Source organism: Simochromis diagramma, unplaced genomic scaffold (genome assembly GCF_900408965.1).
Source record: "Simochromis diagramma unplaced genomic scaffold, fSimDia1.1 OVJJ01000787.1, whole genome shotgun sequence".
Lineage (NCBI taxonomy): Eukaryota > Metazoa > Chordata > Actinopteri > Cichliformes > Cichlidae > Simochromis > Simochromis diagramma.
In genome coordinates this window covers 33,464-52,667 of record NW_024387000.1, presented here as the reverse complement: position 1 = coordinate 52,667, position 19,204 = coordinate 33,464, and the positions used below count along the sequence as shown (strand labels likewise).

Sequence of the window (19,204 nt, the reverse complement as noted above, 5' to 3'; positions counted from 1 at the left end):
CAGTAGGCAACGGGTGAAGTGTCTTGAAGCTCTTGTGATAGGTGTAATAATCATAATAATAATAATCATAGGTGATAGGTGTAATAATCATAACTAAGAACATGTGTAATCTATTGAATAAATACCGAAATGCCCCTACTCAAAGCTTAATAAAAAGGATGTAAACAAATAAAAAGATACTCATGAATAACCTGGTATATGTGTTTTGTAAGCGTGTTCTTTCCATAGCTCAAAGTCCCTTACACCATGGATTGTCTGATCATAGCGCCAAACAAAGTTCACGACCTTCAACTACCTGACTGAGCTTCAACTCTTTAGATAAGCACAAAATGCAAAGTGTGTAGAAAATGATTACAACTGCACCTGTAATGAAAAGGTTAGTATGTGATTATGATAACACCTGTAATACAAATTATAACATAATGCCAACAGCTTCAATAAATGCTTTTGATGAAATAATGATTAATGCAATGATTAATGGTAATTATGAATAGTAACAGTAAAATAATTTCTTTAATTCCACACTAGAAATTAATATTAAATAAATTCTAACAACAGCTGATCAAGCTTAAACGTGCTGCTGTTGTTTAGCGTGACATCCGCTGGTTTCCTCTTTCTGGCGCAAAGTGGGCGATAAACAGACGAGAGAAAAGCCGATCAGCTGATCATTGATCAGTTTCATGATTGAAGTAGAAACAGGAGAGGGAGGGGGAGAGAATGAGAGGAGAAGAGGCAGCTGTGCAGCAAAGACACAGAATAACTCCAGCTTTGTATCTTTTTCCATCCTCCACAAACTGCGTCCTTTCTCAGCTCAACACGAAACGCGTAATATTTTGTCTGTATACGGGACGATTCCGTTTTTTACGGGACGGTTGGCAACTCTACTAACTAACCTTATGAATAAAATAAAGTTCACTATAAAATCAAAGCACCCACCCAGCTGTATAGAAACTCTGTCATACTAGCTAGCTACGAGTTATTGTAACTGATTGTAAAAAGTCAGCACAAGGAAAATAAACTCCACCTAAACTTGGTTTATATCTGACCCAGATAGTTATTTTTACACACCGGCCAGCATCTGGCCAATCCACCACCTTTCATTGTTTATACTGTTACAAAGAAGAAGAAAAAAAGTCACCAGGCCACCAAGCAAATGCCCGGTGTGCCCAATGGCCAGTCCAGCTATGGTCGTGCCATCAGTTAACCCTTCGTGTGCCAACTGTGGCACACGTGCCTAGGGTTGCCGACCCCTGGTTTAAAAAGTGTCACAAGTTTCACTAACTTTTACTTTTTAAGTTTTTGAGGTGAAGCTTTCAGACCCAGGGCCTTTTCATACACCTTCTGAGCATCTTCAGCGAGCTGGTTCAAGATAAAATTTAGAAGCCTGTAGGTTGTGGTGATAGAGAAACCCATTGATAACGGGATTCCAATTATTGGAATAAACCTGCATACTTCCTCTAGTACCATGAATACAGCTGATACTGCAAGCTGGGCCGACACCTTCAGAAGGAGATCACGTGTTATTTTCTTTGCTGCCAGTTGTGAAGTGATGACAGCAAGGAGGTCAGTGTATGGCACACCTGAGATAGCGGAGAGCCTTTTCAGAGACTTGATATCAAGACCAAACCCACAAATATAATCTGTAACAGCACCCACCATCAGAGCTATGTCAACAACAATAGAAAGCCCAGGAAGTGGAACAGCAGCTACACCTCCAGAGACAGCACACAAAAGATACAATCGGCGCTTGAAAGCTTTTTTCTTCTTGTTGATGATCTCCAGGCTGATGTTGGGCATGGCGCGCAGCAGAGCATGTCTTTTGTGTTCAGGAAGTTCTCTGTCTAAGGTCTCATATAGCTGAGAGAAGTCGTACAGGTGGAGCTCAAAGCTGGACATCAAAAAGACCTGTGGAGACTGGATCCCAGATCCTCTGAGTCCTGCATCACATAAGGAGTACATGTCAATTTGATTAGATGTGAAATAAATCATTAAAAATGATGTTTTCTCAGTCAGCTCAAACAGTAACCTTGCTGACACTATAGAGCTGTAAATGATTCTAATTCATAGCTTAGCTTTGTAGCTTATTATTGATTTGAAAAGCATAAGATGTGCAGTGTTATTTTATGACCTAATTATTATATAATTACCCATTTATAAATAAAATTAACACACATAAAAAAGAATACATGCAGAAATCTCACTCAGGGATAAAGTATTTCATAGGATACTCACCTTGAACACAGTTTTCCCTCATTTTTGTAAGAGTCTTCTCTTTACTGAAGTCTTTCTTTCTCTCTGCAGCTCGTACATCGTTGTCAATCTTTGAGCGAACAAAGTAGAACTTTTTCTTCATCCTCTGAATCTCATGAGCAAGTTTCACATCATTTTCCCTGAAGCGAGTGTCTGAGATAATGATGAAGAAGTCAAACTTCTGAAACTCAACATGCTCTAGGTACTTAGCAGCTGGAAACCTGGTGGTGCCAATTCCAGGGAGATCCCATATTTTAACATTGGGATACTTTGGATGAGGGTATGGTGTATTCTCTAAGGTTGTTTCTGTTACACCAGTCGGGGCAGCTCCCTCATCTCTGTTGTCCATTCCCCTGAAGGCATTAATAAAAGTGGATTTACCAGCACCAGTTTCACCTGTGATGGCGATATTGAGTGGAGTGTTCTTCTCTTTATTCAGGAACTCCTCAATCTTTGCAATAGCCAGTGGTTTGTCATTCTTCAGCAGAGCTTCCTTGATTTCTTCTTTAATTACTCTGTTTCCGAATTGGTTATCTGCGTTCGTCCATAACAACTGGTACCAAAAAAAGAGAATGAAATTTACTTTTAGAATGAATTAAATTTGTTTATTTAACAAAATAGACATTAAAATATGACACACTTGGTTTCATCTTACACAATTAGATTATCTGGTCCTTTAACATACCAAAGCCAGTCTCTCCGTCATCATTGACCCACATCAATATGTCTGTAGATCAAACAGGAAGATGGCATCTCCACTGCCTTACACACTACACTATTTCTCATCTTGAGTAACAGGGGAACTATATCAGGACTTAATAAACTTTAATTCAGCTTTCAATACAATCATTCCACCTATACTGTTGACCACACTTGTTGGCTTATGACTTCATAACCTTACTTTCTAACGGGCCCAGCTGAGAGTGAAATATTAGTATTCAGCTGTTCACTGTGTTTCCAGCCTCCAGAAAAATAAAGCTCTGCTGGCTCTCTCCATCTATCCACTTTGCTATAAATTGACCAAGACCAGAAAGCTAGTAGGCAGCTACGAGCCAAACCCAGAGCACTAAGCATCACCTGAGTCTCTGTATTGCGGTACTATTCCTCAAAAGATTTGCAAATGTGTACCACAGGCAAAGATTTGTACACATTTGTTTCACACAGGGACTTATTCTTGTGGATCATATTGTTTGCATTTGCAACCCTTTGGGAGGCAAATTTCTCTCCATATTTTAGAGTCCTGTCCATCATTGGATCCGCACACTTATGTGAGCAGGTTTTCTCAACATAAACTACATCAAGTCCAAGTGATTTCTCATCATTATGAAATAGTGATATGGTCCTAAAAAGTAGTTATTGACTGTATATAAAAATTGTTACTAGACAAAGCGTAATTACTGTGACTTAATGGCAGCGCTGTGATTAATGCTAAGTCTGTAAAGTCTTTGTTACAAAGTTTTGGGTTTTTTTTGCCAGGTTTACTTCCTGCTTTCAAATAGACTTTATTCATAAAGCTTTTTCCTATCTTGGTAACCTAAGCGCTTAGAGTTCACATGCATACAAATAGTTCTTTGCCTCTCACACACCAATCAATCTCCTTTATTTTAAATGATACTCTACTTTTCTCTTTGTAAAATATAACGCTCTAATGTTAGAGTAAGTTAGGGCAGATAAGAAAAAAATATCGAGCTTAGGATCTTGGTACATTTATTATAGCTGTAGACGGTGTGGCTGTCAATATAATGATACCTGGAAAGCTTGTTTCTTCTTGGTAATGATTTCCAGGTTGATACTAGGAGTGGCCAAGAGCAGAGCCTTTCTTTTGAGTTCAGGAAGTTCTCTCTCCAAGGTCTCATATAAAAGAGAGAAGTCATACTGGTGGAGCTGAAAGCTGGACACTAGGAAGACCCGTGGAGACTCAATGCCTTGTGTTGCCAGACCTGTGTCACAGAAAGAATATAGTGTGAGGGCTAAAAATATACAACCTATCAGAGAACTTGGTGTTTGAGGGTTCTGCACAGTATCTTCGCTGTTCCTAAGGGCGCACTCATGTGGACAGAGACATTTGGAGTAACTCTTAAAATAATAGGGTTACAGCTCTTAATGCTCCAAAAACCACTGGGACCACTTTGGACTTAACCTTCCAAAACTGTTCCAGTTGTTTCATCGGATGTTAATGTTGCTGTCCCCTGGGACACTGTCACCTTTGTACAATCTGCAACTTGGGTCCTGCCAGCAGTAGTAGGCTCCTGCCTCGATAGATCTGATACTTAGGGCCTGTTACTGTGTTGCTGTAATCAGAGCCTCTGTGCTGTCTTTTATTCTGACCTTTTCTAGCCACTGGTAAGATTTCTTGAGGTCAGCCCTTTGCTAATGAAATGGTGCATTCCATGCAGTGACTTTGATAGTTTCTTTGATAGTTCATTTTCCTGTTTCTCATCATCATTTGTCTTCAGCATCTGGAGGCATTCTTAGAGCAGCTCATCTTCCTCTTTCACAGAGGCTTTATGTTTCATCCTGGATTGTGGCTCTGACACTCAATAATCTAAGTGAGACTTCTATTCATTGTGAGGAGTTTTAATTTCTTGACATCAGTGGCATATATCTCCTGCTCTGACAAGCTTATTACTCCAGCTGAGTATCTGATGACCAGTAAGATGTATGCAGTTACGGCTTGGATCTTAATTCTACCGTTCAGCACTATCTGACCTCCAAGATGTATTTACATGTGGCTGACTTTCATACAACTTCATCATCATAGCTGTAGATTCTGCTGAGGTGGATCAGTTAACTGATGTCTCGTCCACTCCTGCCATACAAATTCAAGTCATCCATGTATGGGAGGTGTCAGATGGTTAATCCACTCCTCATTTTATATCCATATTTGTGCTTAGCAATGAGCTGCTTTAGGAGATTGAGGCCTATGCAGACAATCTTGTAAGACACATGACCTGAAAAACTCCTTTTTAACAAGAAGAAACCTCCAGCAGAACCAGGCTCAGGAAGGGGTACCATCTGCTGGGACTGTTTGGGGGTGAAGGGTGAAAGACAAGACAAAAGAGATGAATAACTCATACTTGATGTTGAGTTGTGTGGTTGCATTGGAGTTGGACCTCTGATTCATAGCCTTTCTTGTAGTCAGTCCAGGCAGTGCTCAGTATGGTCTGCCTGGTCTTAGGGTACTGGTAAACAGGAGCTGGTCTATGCTTTTTCTGATGCCCTTTAGACATATGTTTATGTATTGACTCATGTGCCTGCTCAGCTTTGTTCCTACAATACCTGAGAGGAGCTTCCATGTTGGGGAGAGGCAGCTTTTTGACCAGGTGTTTGGTGGCGTCATACCCTTATTGGCATCCTTAATGATCAGAATCGTTCTGACAAGTGTTAGCAAGTCTGGATGAGTATCTGCTGGTAGAAGCCCCCTTATTGCTATTGCCAGATGATCATGGAGTGCTGTTAGTTTCTTAAGCCAGTAGGCATGGATCAAATCCTGCTCCCAGTCTACTCAGTGACCAGTCTTGGTTGCTCAACAACTGCGTCATCATCATTCCAGAAAGTGATCTTACTCATGTATACATGATCTCATATGACACTCACCTTGAACACAGTTTTCTCTTATTTGTGAAATGGTATTCTCTGCATTAAACTCTCTCTGACTTCTTTCTTCAGATCGTAAATCGTTGTCAATCTTTGATCGAACAAAGTAGAACTTTTTCTCCATCTTCTGAATCTCCTGAGCGAGTTTCACATCATTTTCTCTGAAGCGAGTGTCTGAGATGATGATGAAGAAGTCAAACTTCTCAAATTCAATGAGCTTCATGTACTCATCAGCTGGAAATTTTGTGGTACCAATTCCAGGGAGATCCCATAAGGTAACACTGGGATACTCTGGATGGGGGTATGGTGTCCCCTTTGCAGTGGTTTCTACACAATCCGTAGGAGCTGCACCTTCATCGTCGTCGTTTATGCCTCTAAAGGCATTAACAAAAGTAGATTTACCAGAACCAGATTCTCCAGTAATGGCAATTTTTAGTGGGATGGTGTGCTGGTCTGCTGACTCTTTGACCATTCCAACATTTAGTGGTTTGTCATGGTGTTGTAGAACTTCTTTCACTTCTTTTGTAACTGAGTCACATTCAGATTGAACAGCCATGGTTGTCCCTGATGTCTACAGTAAGAGAGAGTCTGAAACACAAATAACAAAAAATGTTTCAAATCAGAACGAAATAAATTTACGTTTTTGTTTTCAATTCATGAATATACAGCCCTGTTTATGGGTATGATTTTTTTCAGTGGAATGAAATATGGCTCTAATTTGATGTCAAATTTGTGAAGTTTTGATTTCTTAAAACTACAGAATTTGTGTCATACTTTCTTGATCAAAATCTTATTATACATTTGATCTGATGCACTGAAATTGGCTTACTACTGGGCAAGTCTATTATGGGCTTAGCCACAAAAAACTTTCACTGGCCCCTTACAGGTAAGCCCCTGTATGCCACTCACTAGTTTCACATGCTTTAGTTTTTTTCCCCTTTGAGTGCAAGTGTTGAGCTTAACAGGGTGTTCTGTTAGGAATGGCATCTGGCATAAATATATATCAAATCAAAAAATTAACTAAATTATAAAGGAGTGGCTAAAAATGGCTTTTTTTGTTGTTGTTGTTGTAAGTTTTGGGGGGTTTGCACCCACAGCCTACAATGGGGCTGCCCAAAATGCTGGGATGTAGCTTCAATTGACATAATGATAAATATGAATTGCTAATTTTATTTTATTTTATTATTTCTTTTGTCAGAACGTTTTAAGCTGAGTCAAAATGAGATTACTGTGTATTACTTTATACTATTTAGATTACTGAGTTACTGCCTCTGTGTAGTTTTCATTCCACCCTGACTGCACTTCTTTGTGTGTGTGTGTGTGTGTGTGTGTGTATGTGTGTCTGTATGTGTGTGTGTGTGAGTGTGTGTGTGTGTGTGTGTGTGTGTGTGTGTGTGTGTGTGTGTGTGTGTGTGTGTGTGTGTGTGTCCTTACATTTTAAGTTAAATTTTTAATTAAGCTTTTCTTCAGTGGGTTGAGCAAAAAAAAAAAAAATGCATAAAAATGTGAGTAACTAAAGCATATTTAACACAATTCCTTCATTTCAGGGGCTCTAAAGTAATTGGACAATGTAAATAAGTGAAAATAAAATTTTCAATTCTAATACTTGTTTGAAAACCCTTGCTGGCAATGGCAGTTGTTTATTTGGTTGGCTGTTGTGAAGGGGTTTCTCTTCTACATTGAAATGATGCTGCAATCATTCATCACTGTTGTCTTCCATGGACATCCAGGTCTTTTTGTGTTGTTGAGTTCACCAGTGCTTTCTTTCTCGGGATGTACCAAACTGTAGATTTTGCCTCTCCTAATATTCGATTCCTCAGATGAGGTTATTCTGTTTCATCTGTAGAGAGAGAGCTCCTTTGACTGTTCACAGGAAAATATTCCAAATGCAAACACCAACACTGTATGCACCAACACAAACCAACTCCAGGTCTTTTATCTGCTTAATTGATAATGACATAATGAAGGAATGGCCCGCACCTGCTTTGTTACAGTTCTGGGTCATTTTGACCCAGCATTCGGAGTTCTTATGTTTTGGTTTGATTTTGTATTCTGATTGTCTTGTTGTGCTTTGTTGATTATTATTATAATTCTATGTTTCAGTTTTTTCTGGTTAAGGGTTGAGTTCTTAGGTTTTATTCGTGTGCCCTCATGTTTAGTGTAGGTTTAGAATCAGAATACTTTATTGATCCCTAGGGGAAATTATTTTTTTATTATTTTTCGTTACAGTGCTCCATTATAAACAAACAGTAACAGACAATACACTAACTAAGAATAGCACAATATATACAGGCATATATATACATAATAGTCACTTATTAATAAATAGCTGAAAAGGGAAGAACATGTCCAAGAAGGGTGTAGCTGTTGCAGTAAACAGTGTGTTAAGTGGAGGAGTTGTACAGGGAGGCAGAGGCAGGAATGATTTCCTGTGTCGTTCAGTGGTGCATTATGGGCAATCTCAGTCTCTCACTGAGCGTGCTCCTGCGACTGACCAGCATGTCATGGAGTGGGTGGGAGGTGTTATCCAACTTTGTCTTTATCTTGGACAGCATCCGCCTCTCTGACACCACCTTGAGGGAGTCCAGCTCCATCCCCACAACATTGCTGGCCTTACGGATCAGTTTGAGTCTGTTGGCATCTGCGACCCTCAGCCTGCTCCCCCAGCATGCAACAGCATAGAGGATCGCACTGGCCACAACAGACTCATAGAAAATCCTGAGCATTTTCTGGCAGATGTTGAAGGACCTCAGCCGTCTCAAAAAATAGAGACGACTCTGGCCCTTCCTGTAAAGTGCTGTGGTGTTTGTAGCCCAGTCCAGTTTATTGTTAATGTGTACTCCAAGGTATTTATAGTCCTCCACAATGTCAACACTGACCCCCTGGATTGAAACAGGAGTCAAGTGTTTCCTGGTCTTCCTGAAGTCCACGATCAGTTCCTTGGTCTTTGCCACGTTGAGCTGCAGATGATTCTGCTCACACCACGTGACAAAGGAGTCGACCACAGCCCGGCACTCTGTCTCATCATCCATGCTGACGCATCCAACCACCGCAGAGTCATCAGAAAACTTCTGAAGATGGAGGTCTCTGTGCAGTGGCTGAAGTCTGTGGTGTAGAGGGTGAATAGGGAGGGGGAGAGAACAGTCCCTTGTGGTGCACCTGTGTTGCTGATTACCTTGTCAGATACACACTGTGGGAGACGCACATATTGTGGTCTTCCCGTCAGGTAATCAACAATCCAGGACACCAGAGAAGCATCCACCTGCATCGCTGCTAACTTATCACCCAGGAGGGTCGGCCTGATGGTGTTGAAAGCACTTGAAAAGTCAAAAAACGTGACCCTCACAGTGCTCACCAGCTTCCCTGTCCTTGCTGAAGAGAAGCACCCCCAGAGCATGATGCTGCCACCACCATATTTGACAGTGGGGATGGTGTGTTCAGAGTGATGTGCAGTGTTAGTTTTCCTCCACACACAGCGTTTTGCATTTTGGCCAAAAAGTTCCATTTTGGTCTCATCTGACCAGAGCACCTTCTTCCACATGTTTGCTGTGTCCCCCACATGGCTTGTGGCAAACTGCAAATGGGACTTCTTATGGTTTTCTGTTAACAATGGCTTTCTTCTTGCCACTCTTCCATAAAGGCCAACTTTGTGCAGTGCACGACTAATAGTTTTCCTATGGACAGATTCCCCCACCTGAGCTGTAGATCTCTGCAGCTCGTCCAGAGTCACCATGGGCCTCTTGGCTGCATTTCTGATCAGCGCTCTCCTTGTTCGGCCTTGTCTTGGTAGGTTTACAGTTTTGCCATACTCTAGTGATGTGACATTCTGTATCGAGGCTTCGAAGCTTGTGTCGAGTAATGGAGGGGGCGTTTCCGCGATGCGCGTAACGAGGCTTGCTTCATTTATGGGAGGAGCTGAAAATGATGACGTCCAAAGCCTCGCTGCCCGGCTGTACCACATGACTGATTCATGAAGTGGTTCGAACTTTGCCGCGAGCTATGACAGCGATATAAACCCCTCAGACTTCATTCAAAATGTAGGTGTTTGATGGAGAGTTGCGGTTAGTGAGAGTTTGGAGACAGTTTGGAGGTTTATGAGAGTGAGGAAAGGAAAGTCAGGAGAGAATGGAGCCAGCTAAGAAGAGGAGGAAGATGTCCTCCCCTGTGTGGGAACTGTGGAGATACAGAAATTCTTTTATTGCTGCCATATAATCTGCATCATTATAATTGCATTAATAACATTCTTTACAGCATTATTTCATCTAATAATATTTCTCACAGTATTGATATTGCATTAAAGTTGTTTATTGAAGATGTCCATTTGAGGATCCTTCCATTATGTTAACTTTTATTACAAGTACGGTTAGAAGTATTTTATACACATTGCATATCTGTGCTTATTTTGAGTTGATGTTCCGTTCATTAAGGGTCTTAAGCTTCACTGGCGTGACTGTCCAGGTGATACATGCTGAGGGAAACTAGAACATAGAAGGATAACTGCAATGCATGCTTACAGTACATATAATAGATATAATCTAGGAATGTGTCCGGCCTGAGGCCTCAACTCATTTGGTGTCTTACTATATTTTATTCTACTTGGTAACAGATGATCAGAGTCAATAATTAGCCTCAGAGACCCTGAGGGCTTGAAGTTCATTACTTTGTATGGAAGGTGTTATAGAAAAGAGAAGTTCTATGTCTGCTTATAGCTATTAAAGATGTACAATGTCTGGAACCTATTTTAATCTGTCATTGACACCATGGGGGGGGTGTACCCCACTGCTTCATAAGTATCCAAAACATGTATTTTGGTCAGAAGACATGTTGATGTTTTCTCCGGGCTGTTAATAAACTCATCGTTTGATTGCACTTTTCTGGGGCTTCCGTGGTTTGTGACACTGCTCTACATTGATTGATTTCGCGACAGAACATTTTGATTTTATTCCTCCCAACAAGGTATGTAAATTTCTACAGAAGATGTATTTTCATAATACTGATGGTGCAATACAATTTATGTTAAGCAGCTTTACTTTTGTACAAGGTGAAGTGTTTGCTATGTGCCAGGGAGCTGGGATATAACAATAACACCTTATCCATGCTTGCGACTGGGGAGAGTGCCCGCCCTATGGAAGACATCCTGCATCGTCCCGGTCCCCAAAAGGAACCGGCCCAATGAGCTGAGTGACTTCCGACCGGTGGCACTGACGTCACATCTTATGAAGACTCTAGAGCGGCTCTTCCTCAACCTCCTCCGACCACAGGTACAACATGCCCAGGACCCACTACAGTTCGCATACAAGGTCGATGTCGGAGTGGAGGATGCCATCCTGTACCTCCTACATAGAGCCCACTCACACCTGGATGGGGGAAAAGGCACGGTCAGGATCCTGTTTCTTGACTTTTCCAGTGCCTTTAATACCATCCGGCCCTGTATGCTCCAGGAGAAACTAAACAGGATGGAGGTGGACCCCTGCCTGGTGGCTTGGATCTCCGACTACCTCACCGACAGGCCACAGTACGTCAGGCAGAAGGACATCACGTCTGACACTGTGGTCAGCAGCACAGGAGCACCACAGGGAACTGTGCTGTCCCCTCTTCTCTTCACCCTGTACACCTCTGACTTCTGCTACAACTCTGAATTATGCCATATTCAGAAGTTTGCAGATGACACGGCCATCATGGGGTGTATCTGGGATGATCAGGAAGAGGAGTACAGAAGTCTGGTGAGGAACTTTGTCGCATGGAGTCACACAAACCACCTGCAACTCAACACCTCAAAGACTAAGGAACTGGTTGTGGACTTCGGGAGGTCCAGAGAAGGTCCACTGCCAGTTCAGATAGAGGGGGAGGAGGTGGAGGTGGTCAACACGTACAAGTACCTCGGGCTGTGGGTGGACAATAAACTGGACTGGTCATGCAACACAGAGCACCTGTAGAAAAAGGCCCAAAGCCGACTGTACTTCCTCAGGAGGCTGAGGTCTTTTAACATCTGCAGGAAGCTCCTGAGGATGTTTTACCAGTCAGTGGTTGCTGGAGTACTTTTCTATGCTGTGGTGTGCTGAGGGAGCAGCACAGCAAAGAAGGACTCATCCAGGCTGGAGAAACTGATCAGACTGTTTAACTCCTCTCTGGAGGGGAGAGGGAGGGGAAACAGGAGGACAAAGGAGGGGGGGAGCAACAAAGCTGTAGTGCCTCTTCACTTCCTCACTTCACTGTGCAATTACCTTTTGTGCAATACTTTTTGTTAACAGTCAACGGTGCAATAGGCTTCAATACTTGAAATGTGCAATTCACTTGTATTTTTATTTTTATTCCTATTTATTCTATTTATCCCCTTTGTATATTTTATTTCATTTATATATGTCTCTGTATTTATATATGTATATATATATATATATATATATATATATATATATATATATATATATATATATATATATATATATATATAATATTCTGTAACGCTGTAACTTCTGTCGGTGCTGTGCTTTTGGAAACCGAATTTCCCAGAGGAACCCACCCGAGGGATTAATAAAGTTTTATCTTATCTTATCTTATCTTATATGAAGGCAGCCACTGGCAGTATAGTGGATATTTTACATTTGAAATGGTATGTTGGTAGTGTTGAGTATTTTTGCGGGTATCACTTCACTACACTTGAAGATCTGTCTGCATACCTGTTACTGTAATGTTAAGCACACTCTACTATCCCATACTGGACATCAATAAGTTTGATCAGTAAGTTTCTTCAAGTTTGAAGTGTTTCTGAACCGAGTTGTTTTTGTTTCTTAGCACTGTTTCCTGGAACCAGTGTTTCACAATAGATTATATTGTTCTATTTTTATGATTAGAAAACCATACTTTTATAAATGTTATTGATTAAATATGTCTCTGTTCTTCCCCTATAATGTTGCATGTAAAACTCTTAAGCAAAACCCTGTTTTACAATAGATTTATTGGATTTCCATATTTGCTGGACATTGCATCAGCCTAGTAAAAGAGGGACTTTGGATTCACGTACTTGCATTATGTTCCTTAGTACTCCTACACACCACAATGACACTTCTTTTAGACCTGATGTTTTTTATGGTGCATGTTTAATTTGCTCACCTCACTAACTACTTTTCAGGGTGAAATTTGAAACGTGCTCAATAAATAATTATCATTATTCTGATTGTTCGATTTTTTTGATTAGAAAACCATACTTTTATAAATATTATTGCTTAATTATGTCTCACTTATTACTTTCTAAAGGTTTCAGCTGTTTGTAGCTGAGAGCAAAAAGCCTTTAACTTGGTGATGAACTCAGCTGAAAAAAAGACTCATGCATGCATTTACTCACTTCAGTGGACAAGCCACAGTTGTCGCAGCCATGGTGTGTCCCCATCTGCAGCTGAGCACTGACTTTCCAAGTGGGGGAACATCCAGCAGCAGGTTATTTAACCATATATTAACCATCACAGACTACTGTGCAATGCATGTAATTGTTAAATTTATCTTTTTCAGCAGAGATGTGACAAGATGTTCTGGGGTTTTTTTTGTTTTTGTTTTTGTTAGAAAAGGCAATGTCAATTTTTATTTTAAAAAAATTCAGTAGAGGCCCAGATGTCTCAATTTTCCGCTTGCCCTTGAACGCATCGTTCATTTAGGGATCTTTGCCAAGCTGGCAGTCAACAGTCCCAAAACCCCATTGTTACATTAAATTGTTACACTGTTGTTGGTGGCAATTTTGACCTCACGTCATGTGGCGCGTCATGTACTTCTTGATTTTTGTAACTTGACGTGTTGCACCGCAAACTTTCAAAAAAAAAAAAAAAAAAAAAACCTCGACAAACTCTGGCCTCCGATTTTGACTTATTGTCCTCCAGCGCACATCTGGTGATATTGCCTGCGTGGCGAAATCGTTCTGGAAACCACTGCATCTGCTTCCTGAACAGTAACAGCAGGTACATGAGACGAGGCGGCTGCTATACTGGCAGCTTAAAGGTTTGTAAGTGAGCTAAACGAAAGCGAAATGAAAGTCGCAAATAGTTTTTTTTGATTAGTTTTGTTTTTTACAAATACCAAAAAAGACATTTGTACGTAAAGTCTTTTGAAAGAGACATAAAGCAAAAGTCAGATTTGTGAAGCTGAACTTGTTGATAAAAATTGATAGTAAATTTTTCACTGCTTTTATTTGTAAATGGGTGGTTAAATTGCTGCGCATTTGTGGATTGTAATATGCTTTGTGAGTCCTCAAACGTCGCACACAAATCCCTGTACTCATTTCTGAATCTTCGTTTACACTTGTGGATCATTATCATACGCATTTGTAACACTTTTTAGAAAAATATTTTTCTACTCATTTCCTTAGCTTAAGTACAACCAGAAGTAAAACTTAAGTGAACAGAAGAAACGATTGTCACATGACCATACGCTCTTTGCATTTTTAGGAAAATGAATTTTAAAACAACAAACTCTAAAATGTCACTAAATGTTGCAGATTTACCTGATTCTTGTGTTGTTGGAGTGGCGATCCTTGAGAGATCAGTCTGCACAGAGTGGAGCCCTGTATTGAGCTCTGTTCCATACGTATAAGTGTGTTCTCTAGCCCCACCCCTGAAAAAAGTTGAAATAATCCTTTTTAACTGAACCAGAGGGGTGTGACTACAAACAACCTTCAGCCACAGCCTGGCTTTTGTTGTATTAGCTGGCAAGCTCTACATGTCTAGTCAGAGAGTCAGAGAGAGTTGGGTGTCATTTCGGTGGTTTCTCTGTGCAGTCAGGCTGTCTGCTTCAGGCTCTGAGAATGATCTCATCCAATCAGGCATTAACAGATATTGATTATATGACTGCGGTAAATATTTATAGACAACATAAAAACATAACAGTAAAATACAACACTGTTGGAAATAAGATAAGGGATGGATGCAGCAGAAAACCCTGGTGATTTAGGCACAGAGGTGAAATAAACATTTTAATTCCAGTGAATGATTCTGTGGCTGAGTGTGCTCTCAGTGTTGCTGTTTATTTGTAAGGTGACAGCTGCACATTAGAGCTGTGACACTGGATCCATTTAAACATTAAAGTTCAAACTGTCCCGCAGCCTAATAAAGGAAATGATGAAAATACTTCAGTTTGTTGCAGATCAAAGTGAAATGTATTTGATAATTGACATTTTTAAGAATCTGTTCTCAACAACATGGTGTAATTCCTGACTTTAACTAATAGAGTAAATTACTATGCTACTCTGTCTGCAGTTGGAGCAGCTGTTCCAGTTCCTGGTCTTTCTACTGGTATTGATGCTGCTGTGCTGGTTGGTGCTTGTAAATGACCTCATTAATATTTTGTAAAGTGTTTTGTAAAGTTATGAGTAGGGATGGGTACCGGTGTCCGGTGCCATGATGGCACCGGTTCTGACATAAACGGTAGTAACCAGACCGAAAAGCAGCGCACATTTCGATGCTTTTTTTTTCCTGAGCTGTGATACACTTCTAGCCAATCATTTTACGTTTCCGAGGATAGTAGGCGGGTCCAGGTACGTACGTTCTTTTAGAGCAGAGCTACAGATTAAAAATGCCCAAAGCGAAGTGGTCAAAAGTCTGGCTGTACTTCACAGCAAAAGATGCAAACTCAGCAGCAACAAGTGCTTTAAGCTGATACTGTCAAAGGAGGTAACACCTCAAATCCGATGAAACACCTGGCGACGCATAGCGTTTTTTTTAAAAGCCCAGAAATGCGCCGTATGATAGCTTGCTGCGAGACCTCACACCGAGTACATCTACTGCGGGTGGGTTGCCTGTTATGCAACATCCCCCAAAAACACGAAGAGGAGAGTCCTGGCCCCTAGCCCCTTCAGTGTAGCAGAAATGATGACGGATGATGATGGCAGCAGCAGCCGTTCTTTTCTGCGTGAGTAGCTTAAAGTTGTTCGTGTGTAATTTACGTTGAGTAGGCTAACCACGTTATTACATTAATGCATGTAAGGTGAACTAGCAAACATCATCATAGCTACATGCGGCTGTCTTCTTGTTTGATGGCAGATACTCCCTTCACCCTGGCCAAAAAGGCTAAAATGACCAAAGAAAAAGTGGGAAACAGCTAAACATGAGAGGTTTTTGGACAAAGTTTGTGTTTTTTTCCATTGTTTAAGCACTGCTTCTAGCCAAGAGTGATACCATATATGCCCCATAGCTGCAGAAAAGGCTAACATTGTTATCTTTTTACAAAAAACAGCTGAACATGAGAGGTTTTTGGACCAATTTTGTGTTCTCCATTCTTTAAGCACCGGTTTGAGCACCGGCACCGTTTCAAAAGTACCGGTTTGGCACCGGTATCGGATAAAACCTAAACGATACCCATCCCTAGTTATGAGTGACTATTATATTGTTGGAGTGAATGCTTTTATTTTGAAAGTCACAGAGCGACAAGGTGCCATAAATCAAGTGGCGTAAACCATATGGCAGAAGCGCGAGTTTTAATGCACAGAGAGAAGGTGTGCTCTATGGTTAATGGACGGGAAAGGGAAAAAGAACGGCTATTAAGGTGCAACACTGAGTTGAAAGCAGTTTCTTAGCACCTGGTTGATGAGGGAACAAGGTTTGTAACAAAGTTTGACCTGTAGATATGTATTTTGTTGTTTTACGGAGCATATAGCTCCTGACCGCTACTAAGCATAAAGGCTAAGTTTTCACCCACTAGAGGGTGCTAACGTACCTCATCATGTTTAGGCAGCGATGCAACGATTTCCCTGTTATATGCAATAATTTACAAGTTTTAGTGTTATTTGTTATGTAAGGTAAGGAGAATTAATTTGTGATTAATGAATAAGTCAAAAGGTTAAAGGTAACACACTGTTTGATTTACTAATAGTCTTTTATTCTGTATGTTGTAGCTCTTACGGTGTGTTCACATACACGGCTGTTTAATAAAAGGATTGTGAACCATCAGTTTGAGAGACCATCTTTTCAACCGGGGATGCTACAGTGCTGTCACACATTATGTTCATACGTTTGGTCTCGATGTCCCGTCTCTGAAGAGACTTTCTGAAAGAACAGGTGTGCCCTACGCTGATTTGTGTGCCGTCATCATTTCACCACAGTAGTAATATAGCTGTACTGTTTTTGCCACATGTCATGTCTACTAAAAACTGGAAACTCTTTCGCATTGTAGTGTGTGCGGACTTTGACAATATGGGCTTCCCGGAGATGCTGTATGTTTCCCAGTGGATCAGCCCGTCAGGCCCTGAGCTTTACAGGGCTGAGGCTGATCATTTCAATCGCAGCCCTGATAACGTTGTTTTTCTCAGTGTATGTGATGACAGGGAAAGTCTTATTGCTGCCAGAGGGGTTGAAAACTGGAGCTTAAATCCTTACCCTCTAAACCTCAAAGAGCGCACAACATGGTTTAAGGTAATTCTCAAACACGTAGCCTAAAGCTGATAACTCGTAAGCTGGAGAGTAAATGGCGTGTCACAAATTTAGAAGATCATCATTTAGCCTGGAGAAATAGTTTGTTGCTATTTGTTGTAAGTTTGTTGTATGTATCAGCAGCAGAATGGAGCTAAAAATAAATGTTTGTTCCAGTTCTATGAAGCTTTGAGTATTTTGGATTAGTAGCACTGCTGTGTTTGTTGCATCATATTGCTGTAATTGTTTATATGCTTTATATATTCTGAGGTAAGTTGATCTATAGTGTTACATCATATTCTATAAGGATGTTATGTGTTTGTAGACTTTCTGCCCAGTTTGACCCATTTAGCAGAAGTTAGCCTGTTTAAGGCTCTGATATCTATTCTGTATGACTTAAAGCAGTTATGACATGGTCTGATTTTCTCACCCAATAAAGGAATATTTAATATATCAGTCTACTCTTCATTCTATTTAGTAATGCCAACATATTAAAAACAATATTTGTCTCTTATGTATAATACATCTATATATACACTGTCACAGATACTTGTCTTTGAGTGAAGATTTAAGGTGATAGGAAATATAAATAACTGCAACTTGAATCTTTCAAACTCACTGCTGTAATAACTAATGATTAATATAATATTGGCCATATTATATTTACATTACCACAGTGAGATGACTTTAGTCTCATGAACAACATTAACTAATTGTTATTTACTAACTAATCTTAAATTACTGTTCAGTACAGAAATGAAGCCCAACAATCATGTTTTACAGTCCTGTGGTCTCAGCCTCAGATACTTATCAAATCACACAAAGCTCATGTAGAAACAAATGTACAAAAGATTTTCTCCTTCATTTTTGTCAAACAAAGCTGTATGAAACGTTTCCAGCTGTTAGTATCATGGTTGCTAGGCAACCTGGGCAGCATGACGGAGGCTAGACCGTCCCATTTCACAAGCCTCGCACTTCCGGCCTTAGCGGTCTTTAAGTACGCGGCCCTTGAGGACCATTAAGGCTGTGTACTTTAAGGCTGCATACCCTGAATTGGGATACAGCCAAAGTTCTCCAGAGGCCTGGTAATGAACATAATCATTTAATTTCAGGTGTGTTGACCCAGGGTGAGATCTAAAACCTGCAGGACAACAGCCCTCGAGGCCTGGAGTTGGGAACCCCTGGTCTAAATAAATAAATCTGGGTAAATTCCCAGATGATTAAATATGCAACTATTTTGCTGCCAGTACCTGAAATGAGTAAAGACAATCAACAGCCTATTTATGCGAGATAATTCATTATTTTATTTTGGGGGGGGGGGGGGGGGGGTATATTGGTTGGGTCTCATTATTGGGGGGGTCATAACCCCCCTAACCCCTCTGGAAATTACGCCCCTGATTAAGAATGAGTTAAAGGACTGTTCCACTGTTTAATTAAACAGTTTTGCCACCATGTGCTATTTAAGGTCTACAGTGACCTCTTGTGGACATTGTGAGTTATTGCTGGTGCCAAGAACGTGACGCTGTTGTGACTGTTTCTGTAGTGATCTATGACTCCGTTGACTCCATTCAACTATCGCTGCACTGAATAAAGACTGGAAAGCATTTGTATGTAACCAGTGCTTCTTTAGCTAGGTTTCATTTGACGTAGACGTGACGTCGACGTAAAGCGCGAAATTTGACTGGCGGTCGGAAGTGAAAAAGATAAGCGCAAAATCACAGACAGACAGTACGCAAAATGCCTATGTCCTGTTGTGTTTACGGATGCTCCAGTAGGTCGACCCGAGAAACTGATAAACGGTATTTTAGGGTACCAAAAATAGCCCAACGAATAGGAGAAAAATGGAAAATTCTAACCGAAAAACGTAGGAAAAAATGGATTTTAAATTTACGTTTACAGTCGGGAGGAGCAGAGTCTGCCAATGCCCGTGTCTGCAGCGACCACTTCGTCAGAGGTAATGTTATGTTTGC

At 40.7% G+C, this 19,204-nt stretch overlaps 1 protein-coding gene across 3 annotated transcripts; it reads right to left on the bottom strand.

Moving 5' to 3' along the window:
• Positions 1 to 1,039: 1,039 nt before the first annotated feature.
• On the bottom strand, positions 1,040 to 14,466 carry LOC120739213 (interferon-inducible GTPase 5-like). Of its 3 annotated transcripts, XM_040040907.1 has the most exons (6): positions 14,336 to 14,458; positions 7,458 to 7,687; positions 5,848 to 6,435; positions 4,000 to 4,190; positions 2,233 to 2,803; positions 1,040 to 1,937 (listed from the first exon to the last, which is right to left on the bottom strand). In XM_040040907.1, the coding sequence occupies exons 3-6, from the start codon at positions 6,401 to 6,403 to the stop codon at positions 1,285 to 1,287; spliced, it is 1,971 nt and encodes a 656-aa protein (XP_039896841.1). In that variant the 5' UTR covers positions 6,404 to 6,435; positions 7,458 to 7,687; positions 14,336 to 14,458; the 3' UTR covers positions 1,040 to 1,284. The 3 variants fall into 3 exon arrangements, with proteins under 3 accessions (XP_039896841.1, XP_039896842.1, XP_039896843.1); XM_040040908.1 differs by lacking the exon at positions 7,458 to 7,687 and having other exon boundaries at positions 14,336 to 14,466; XM_040040909.1 differs by lacking the exons at positions 7,458 to 7,687; positions 14,336 to 14,458 and adding an exon at positions 7,282 to 7,403.
• Positions 14,467 to 19,204: the final 4,738 nt, after the last annotated feature.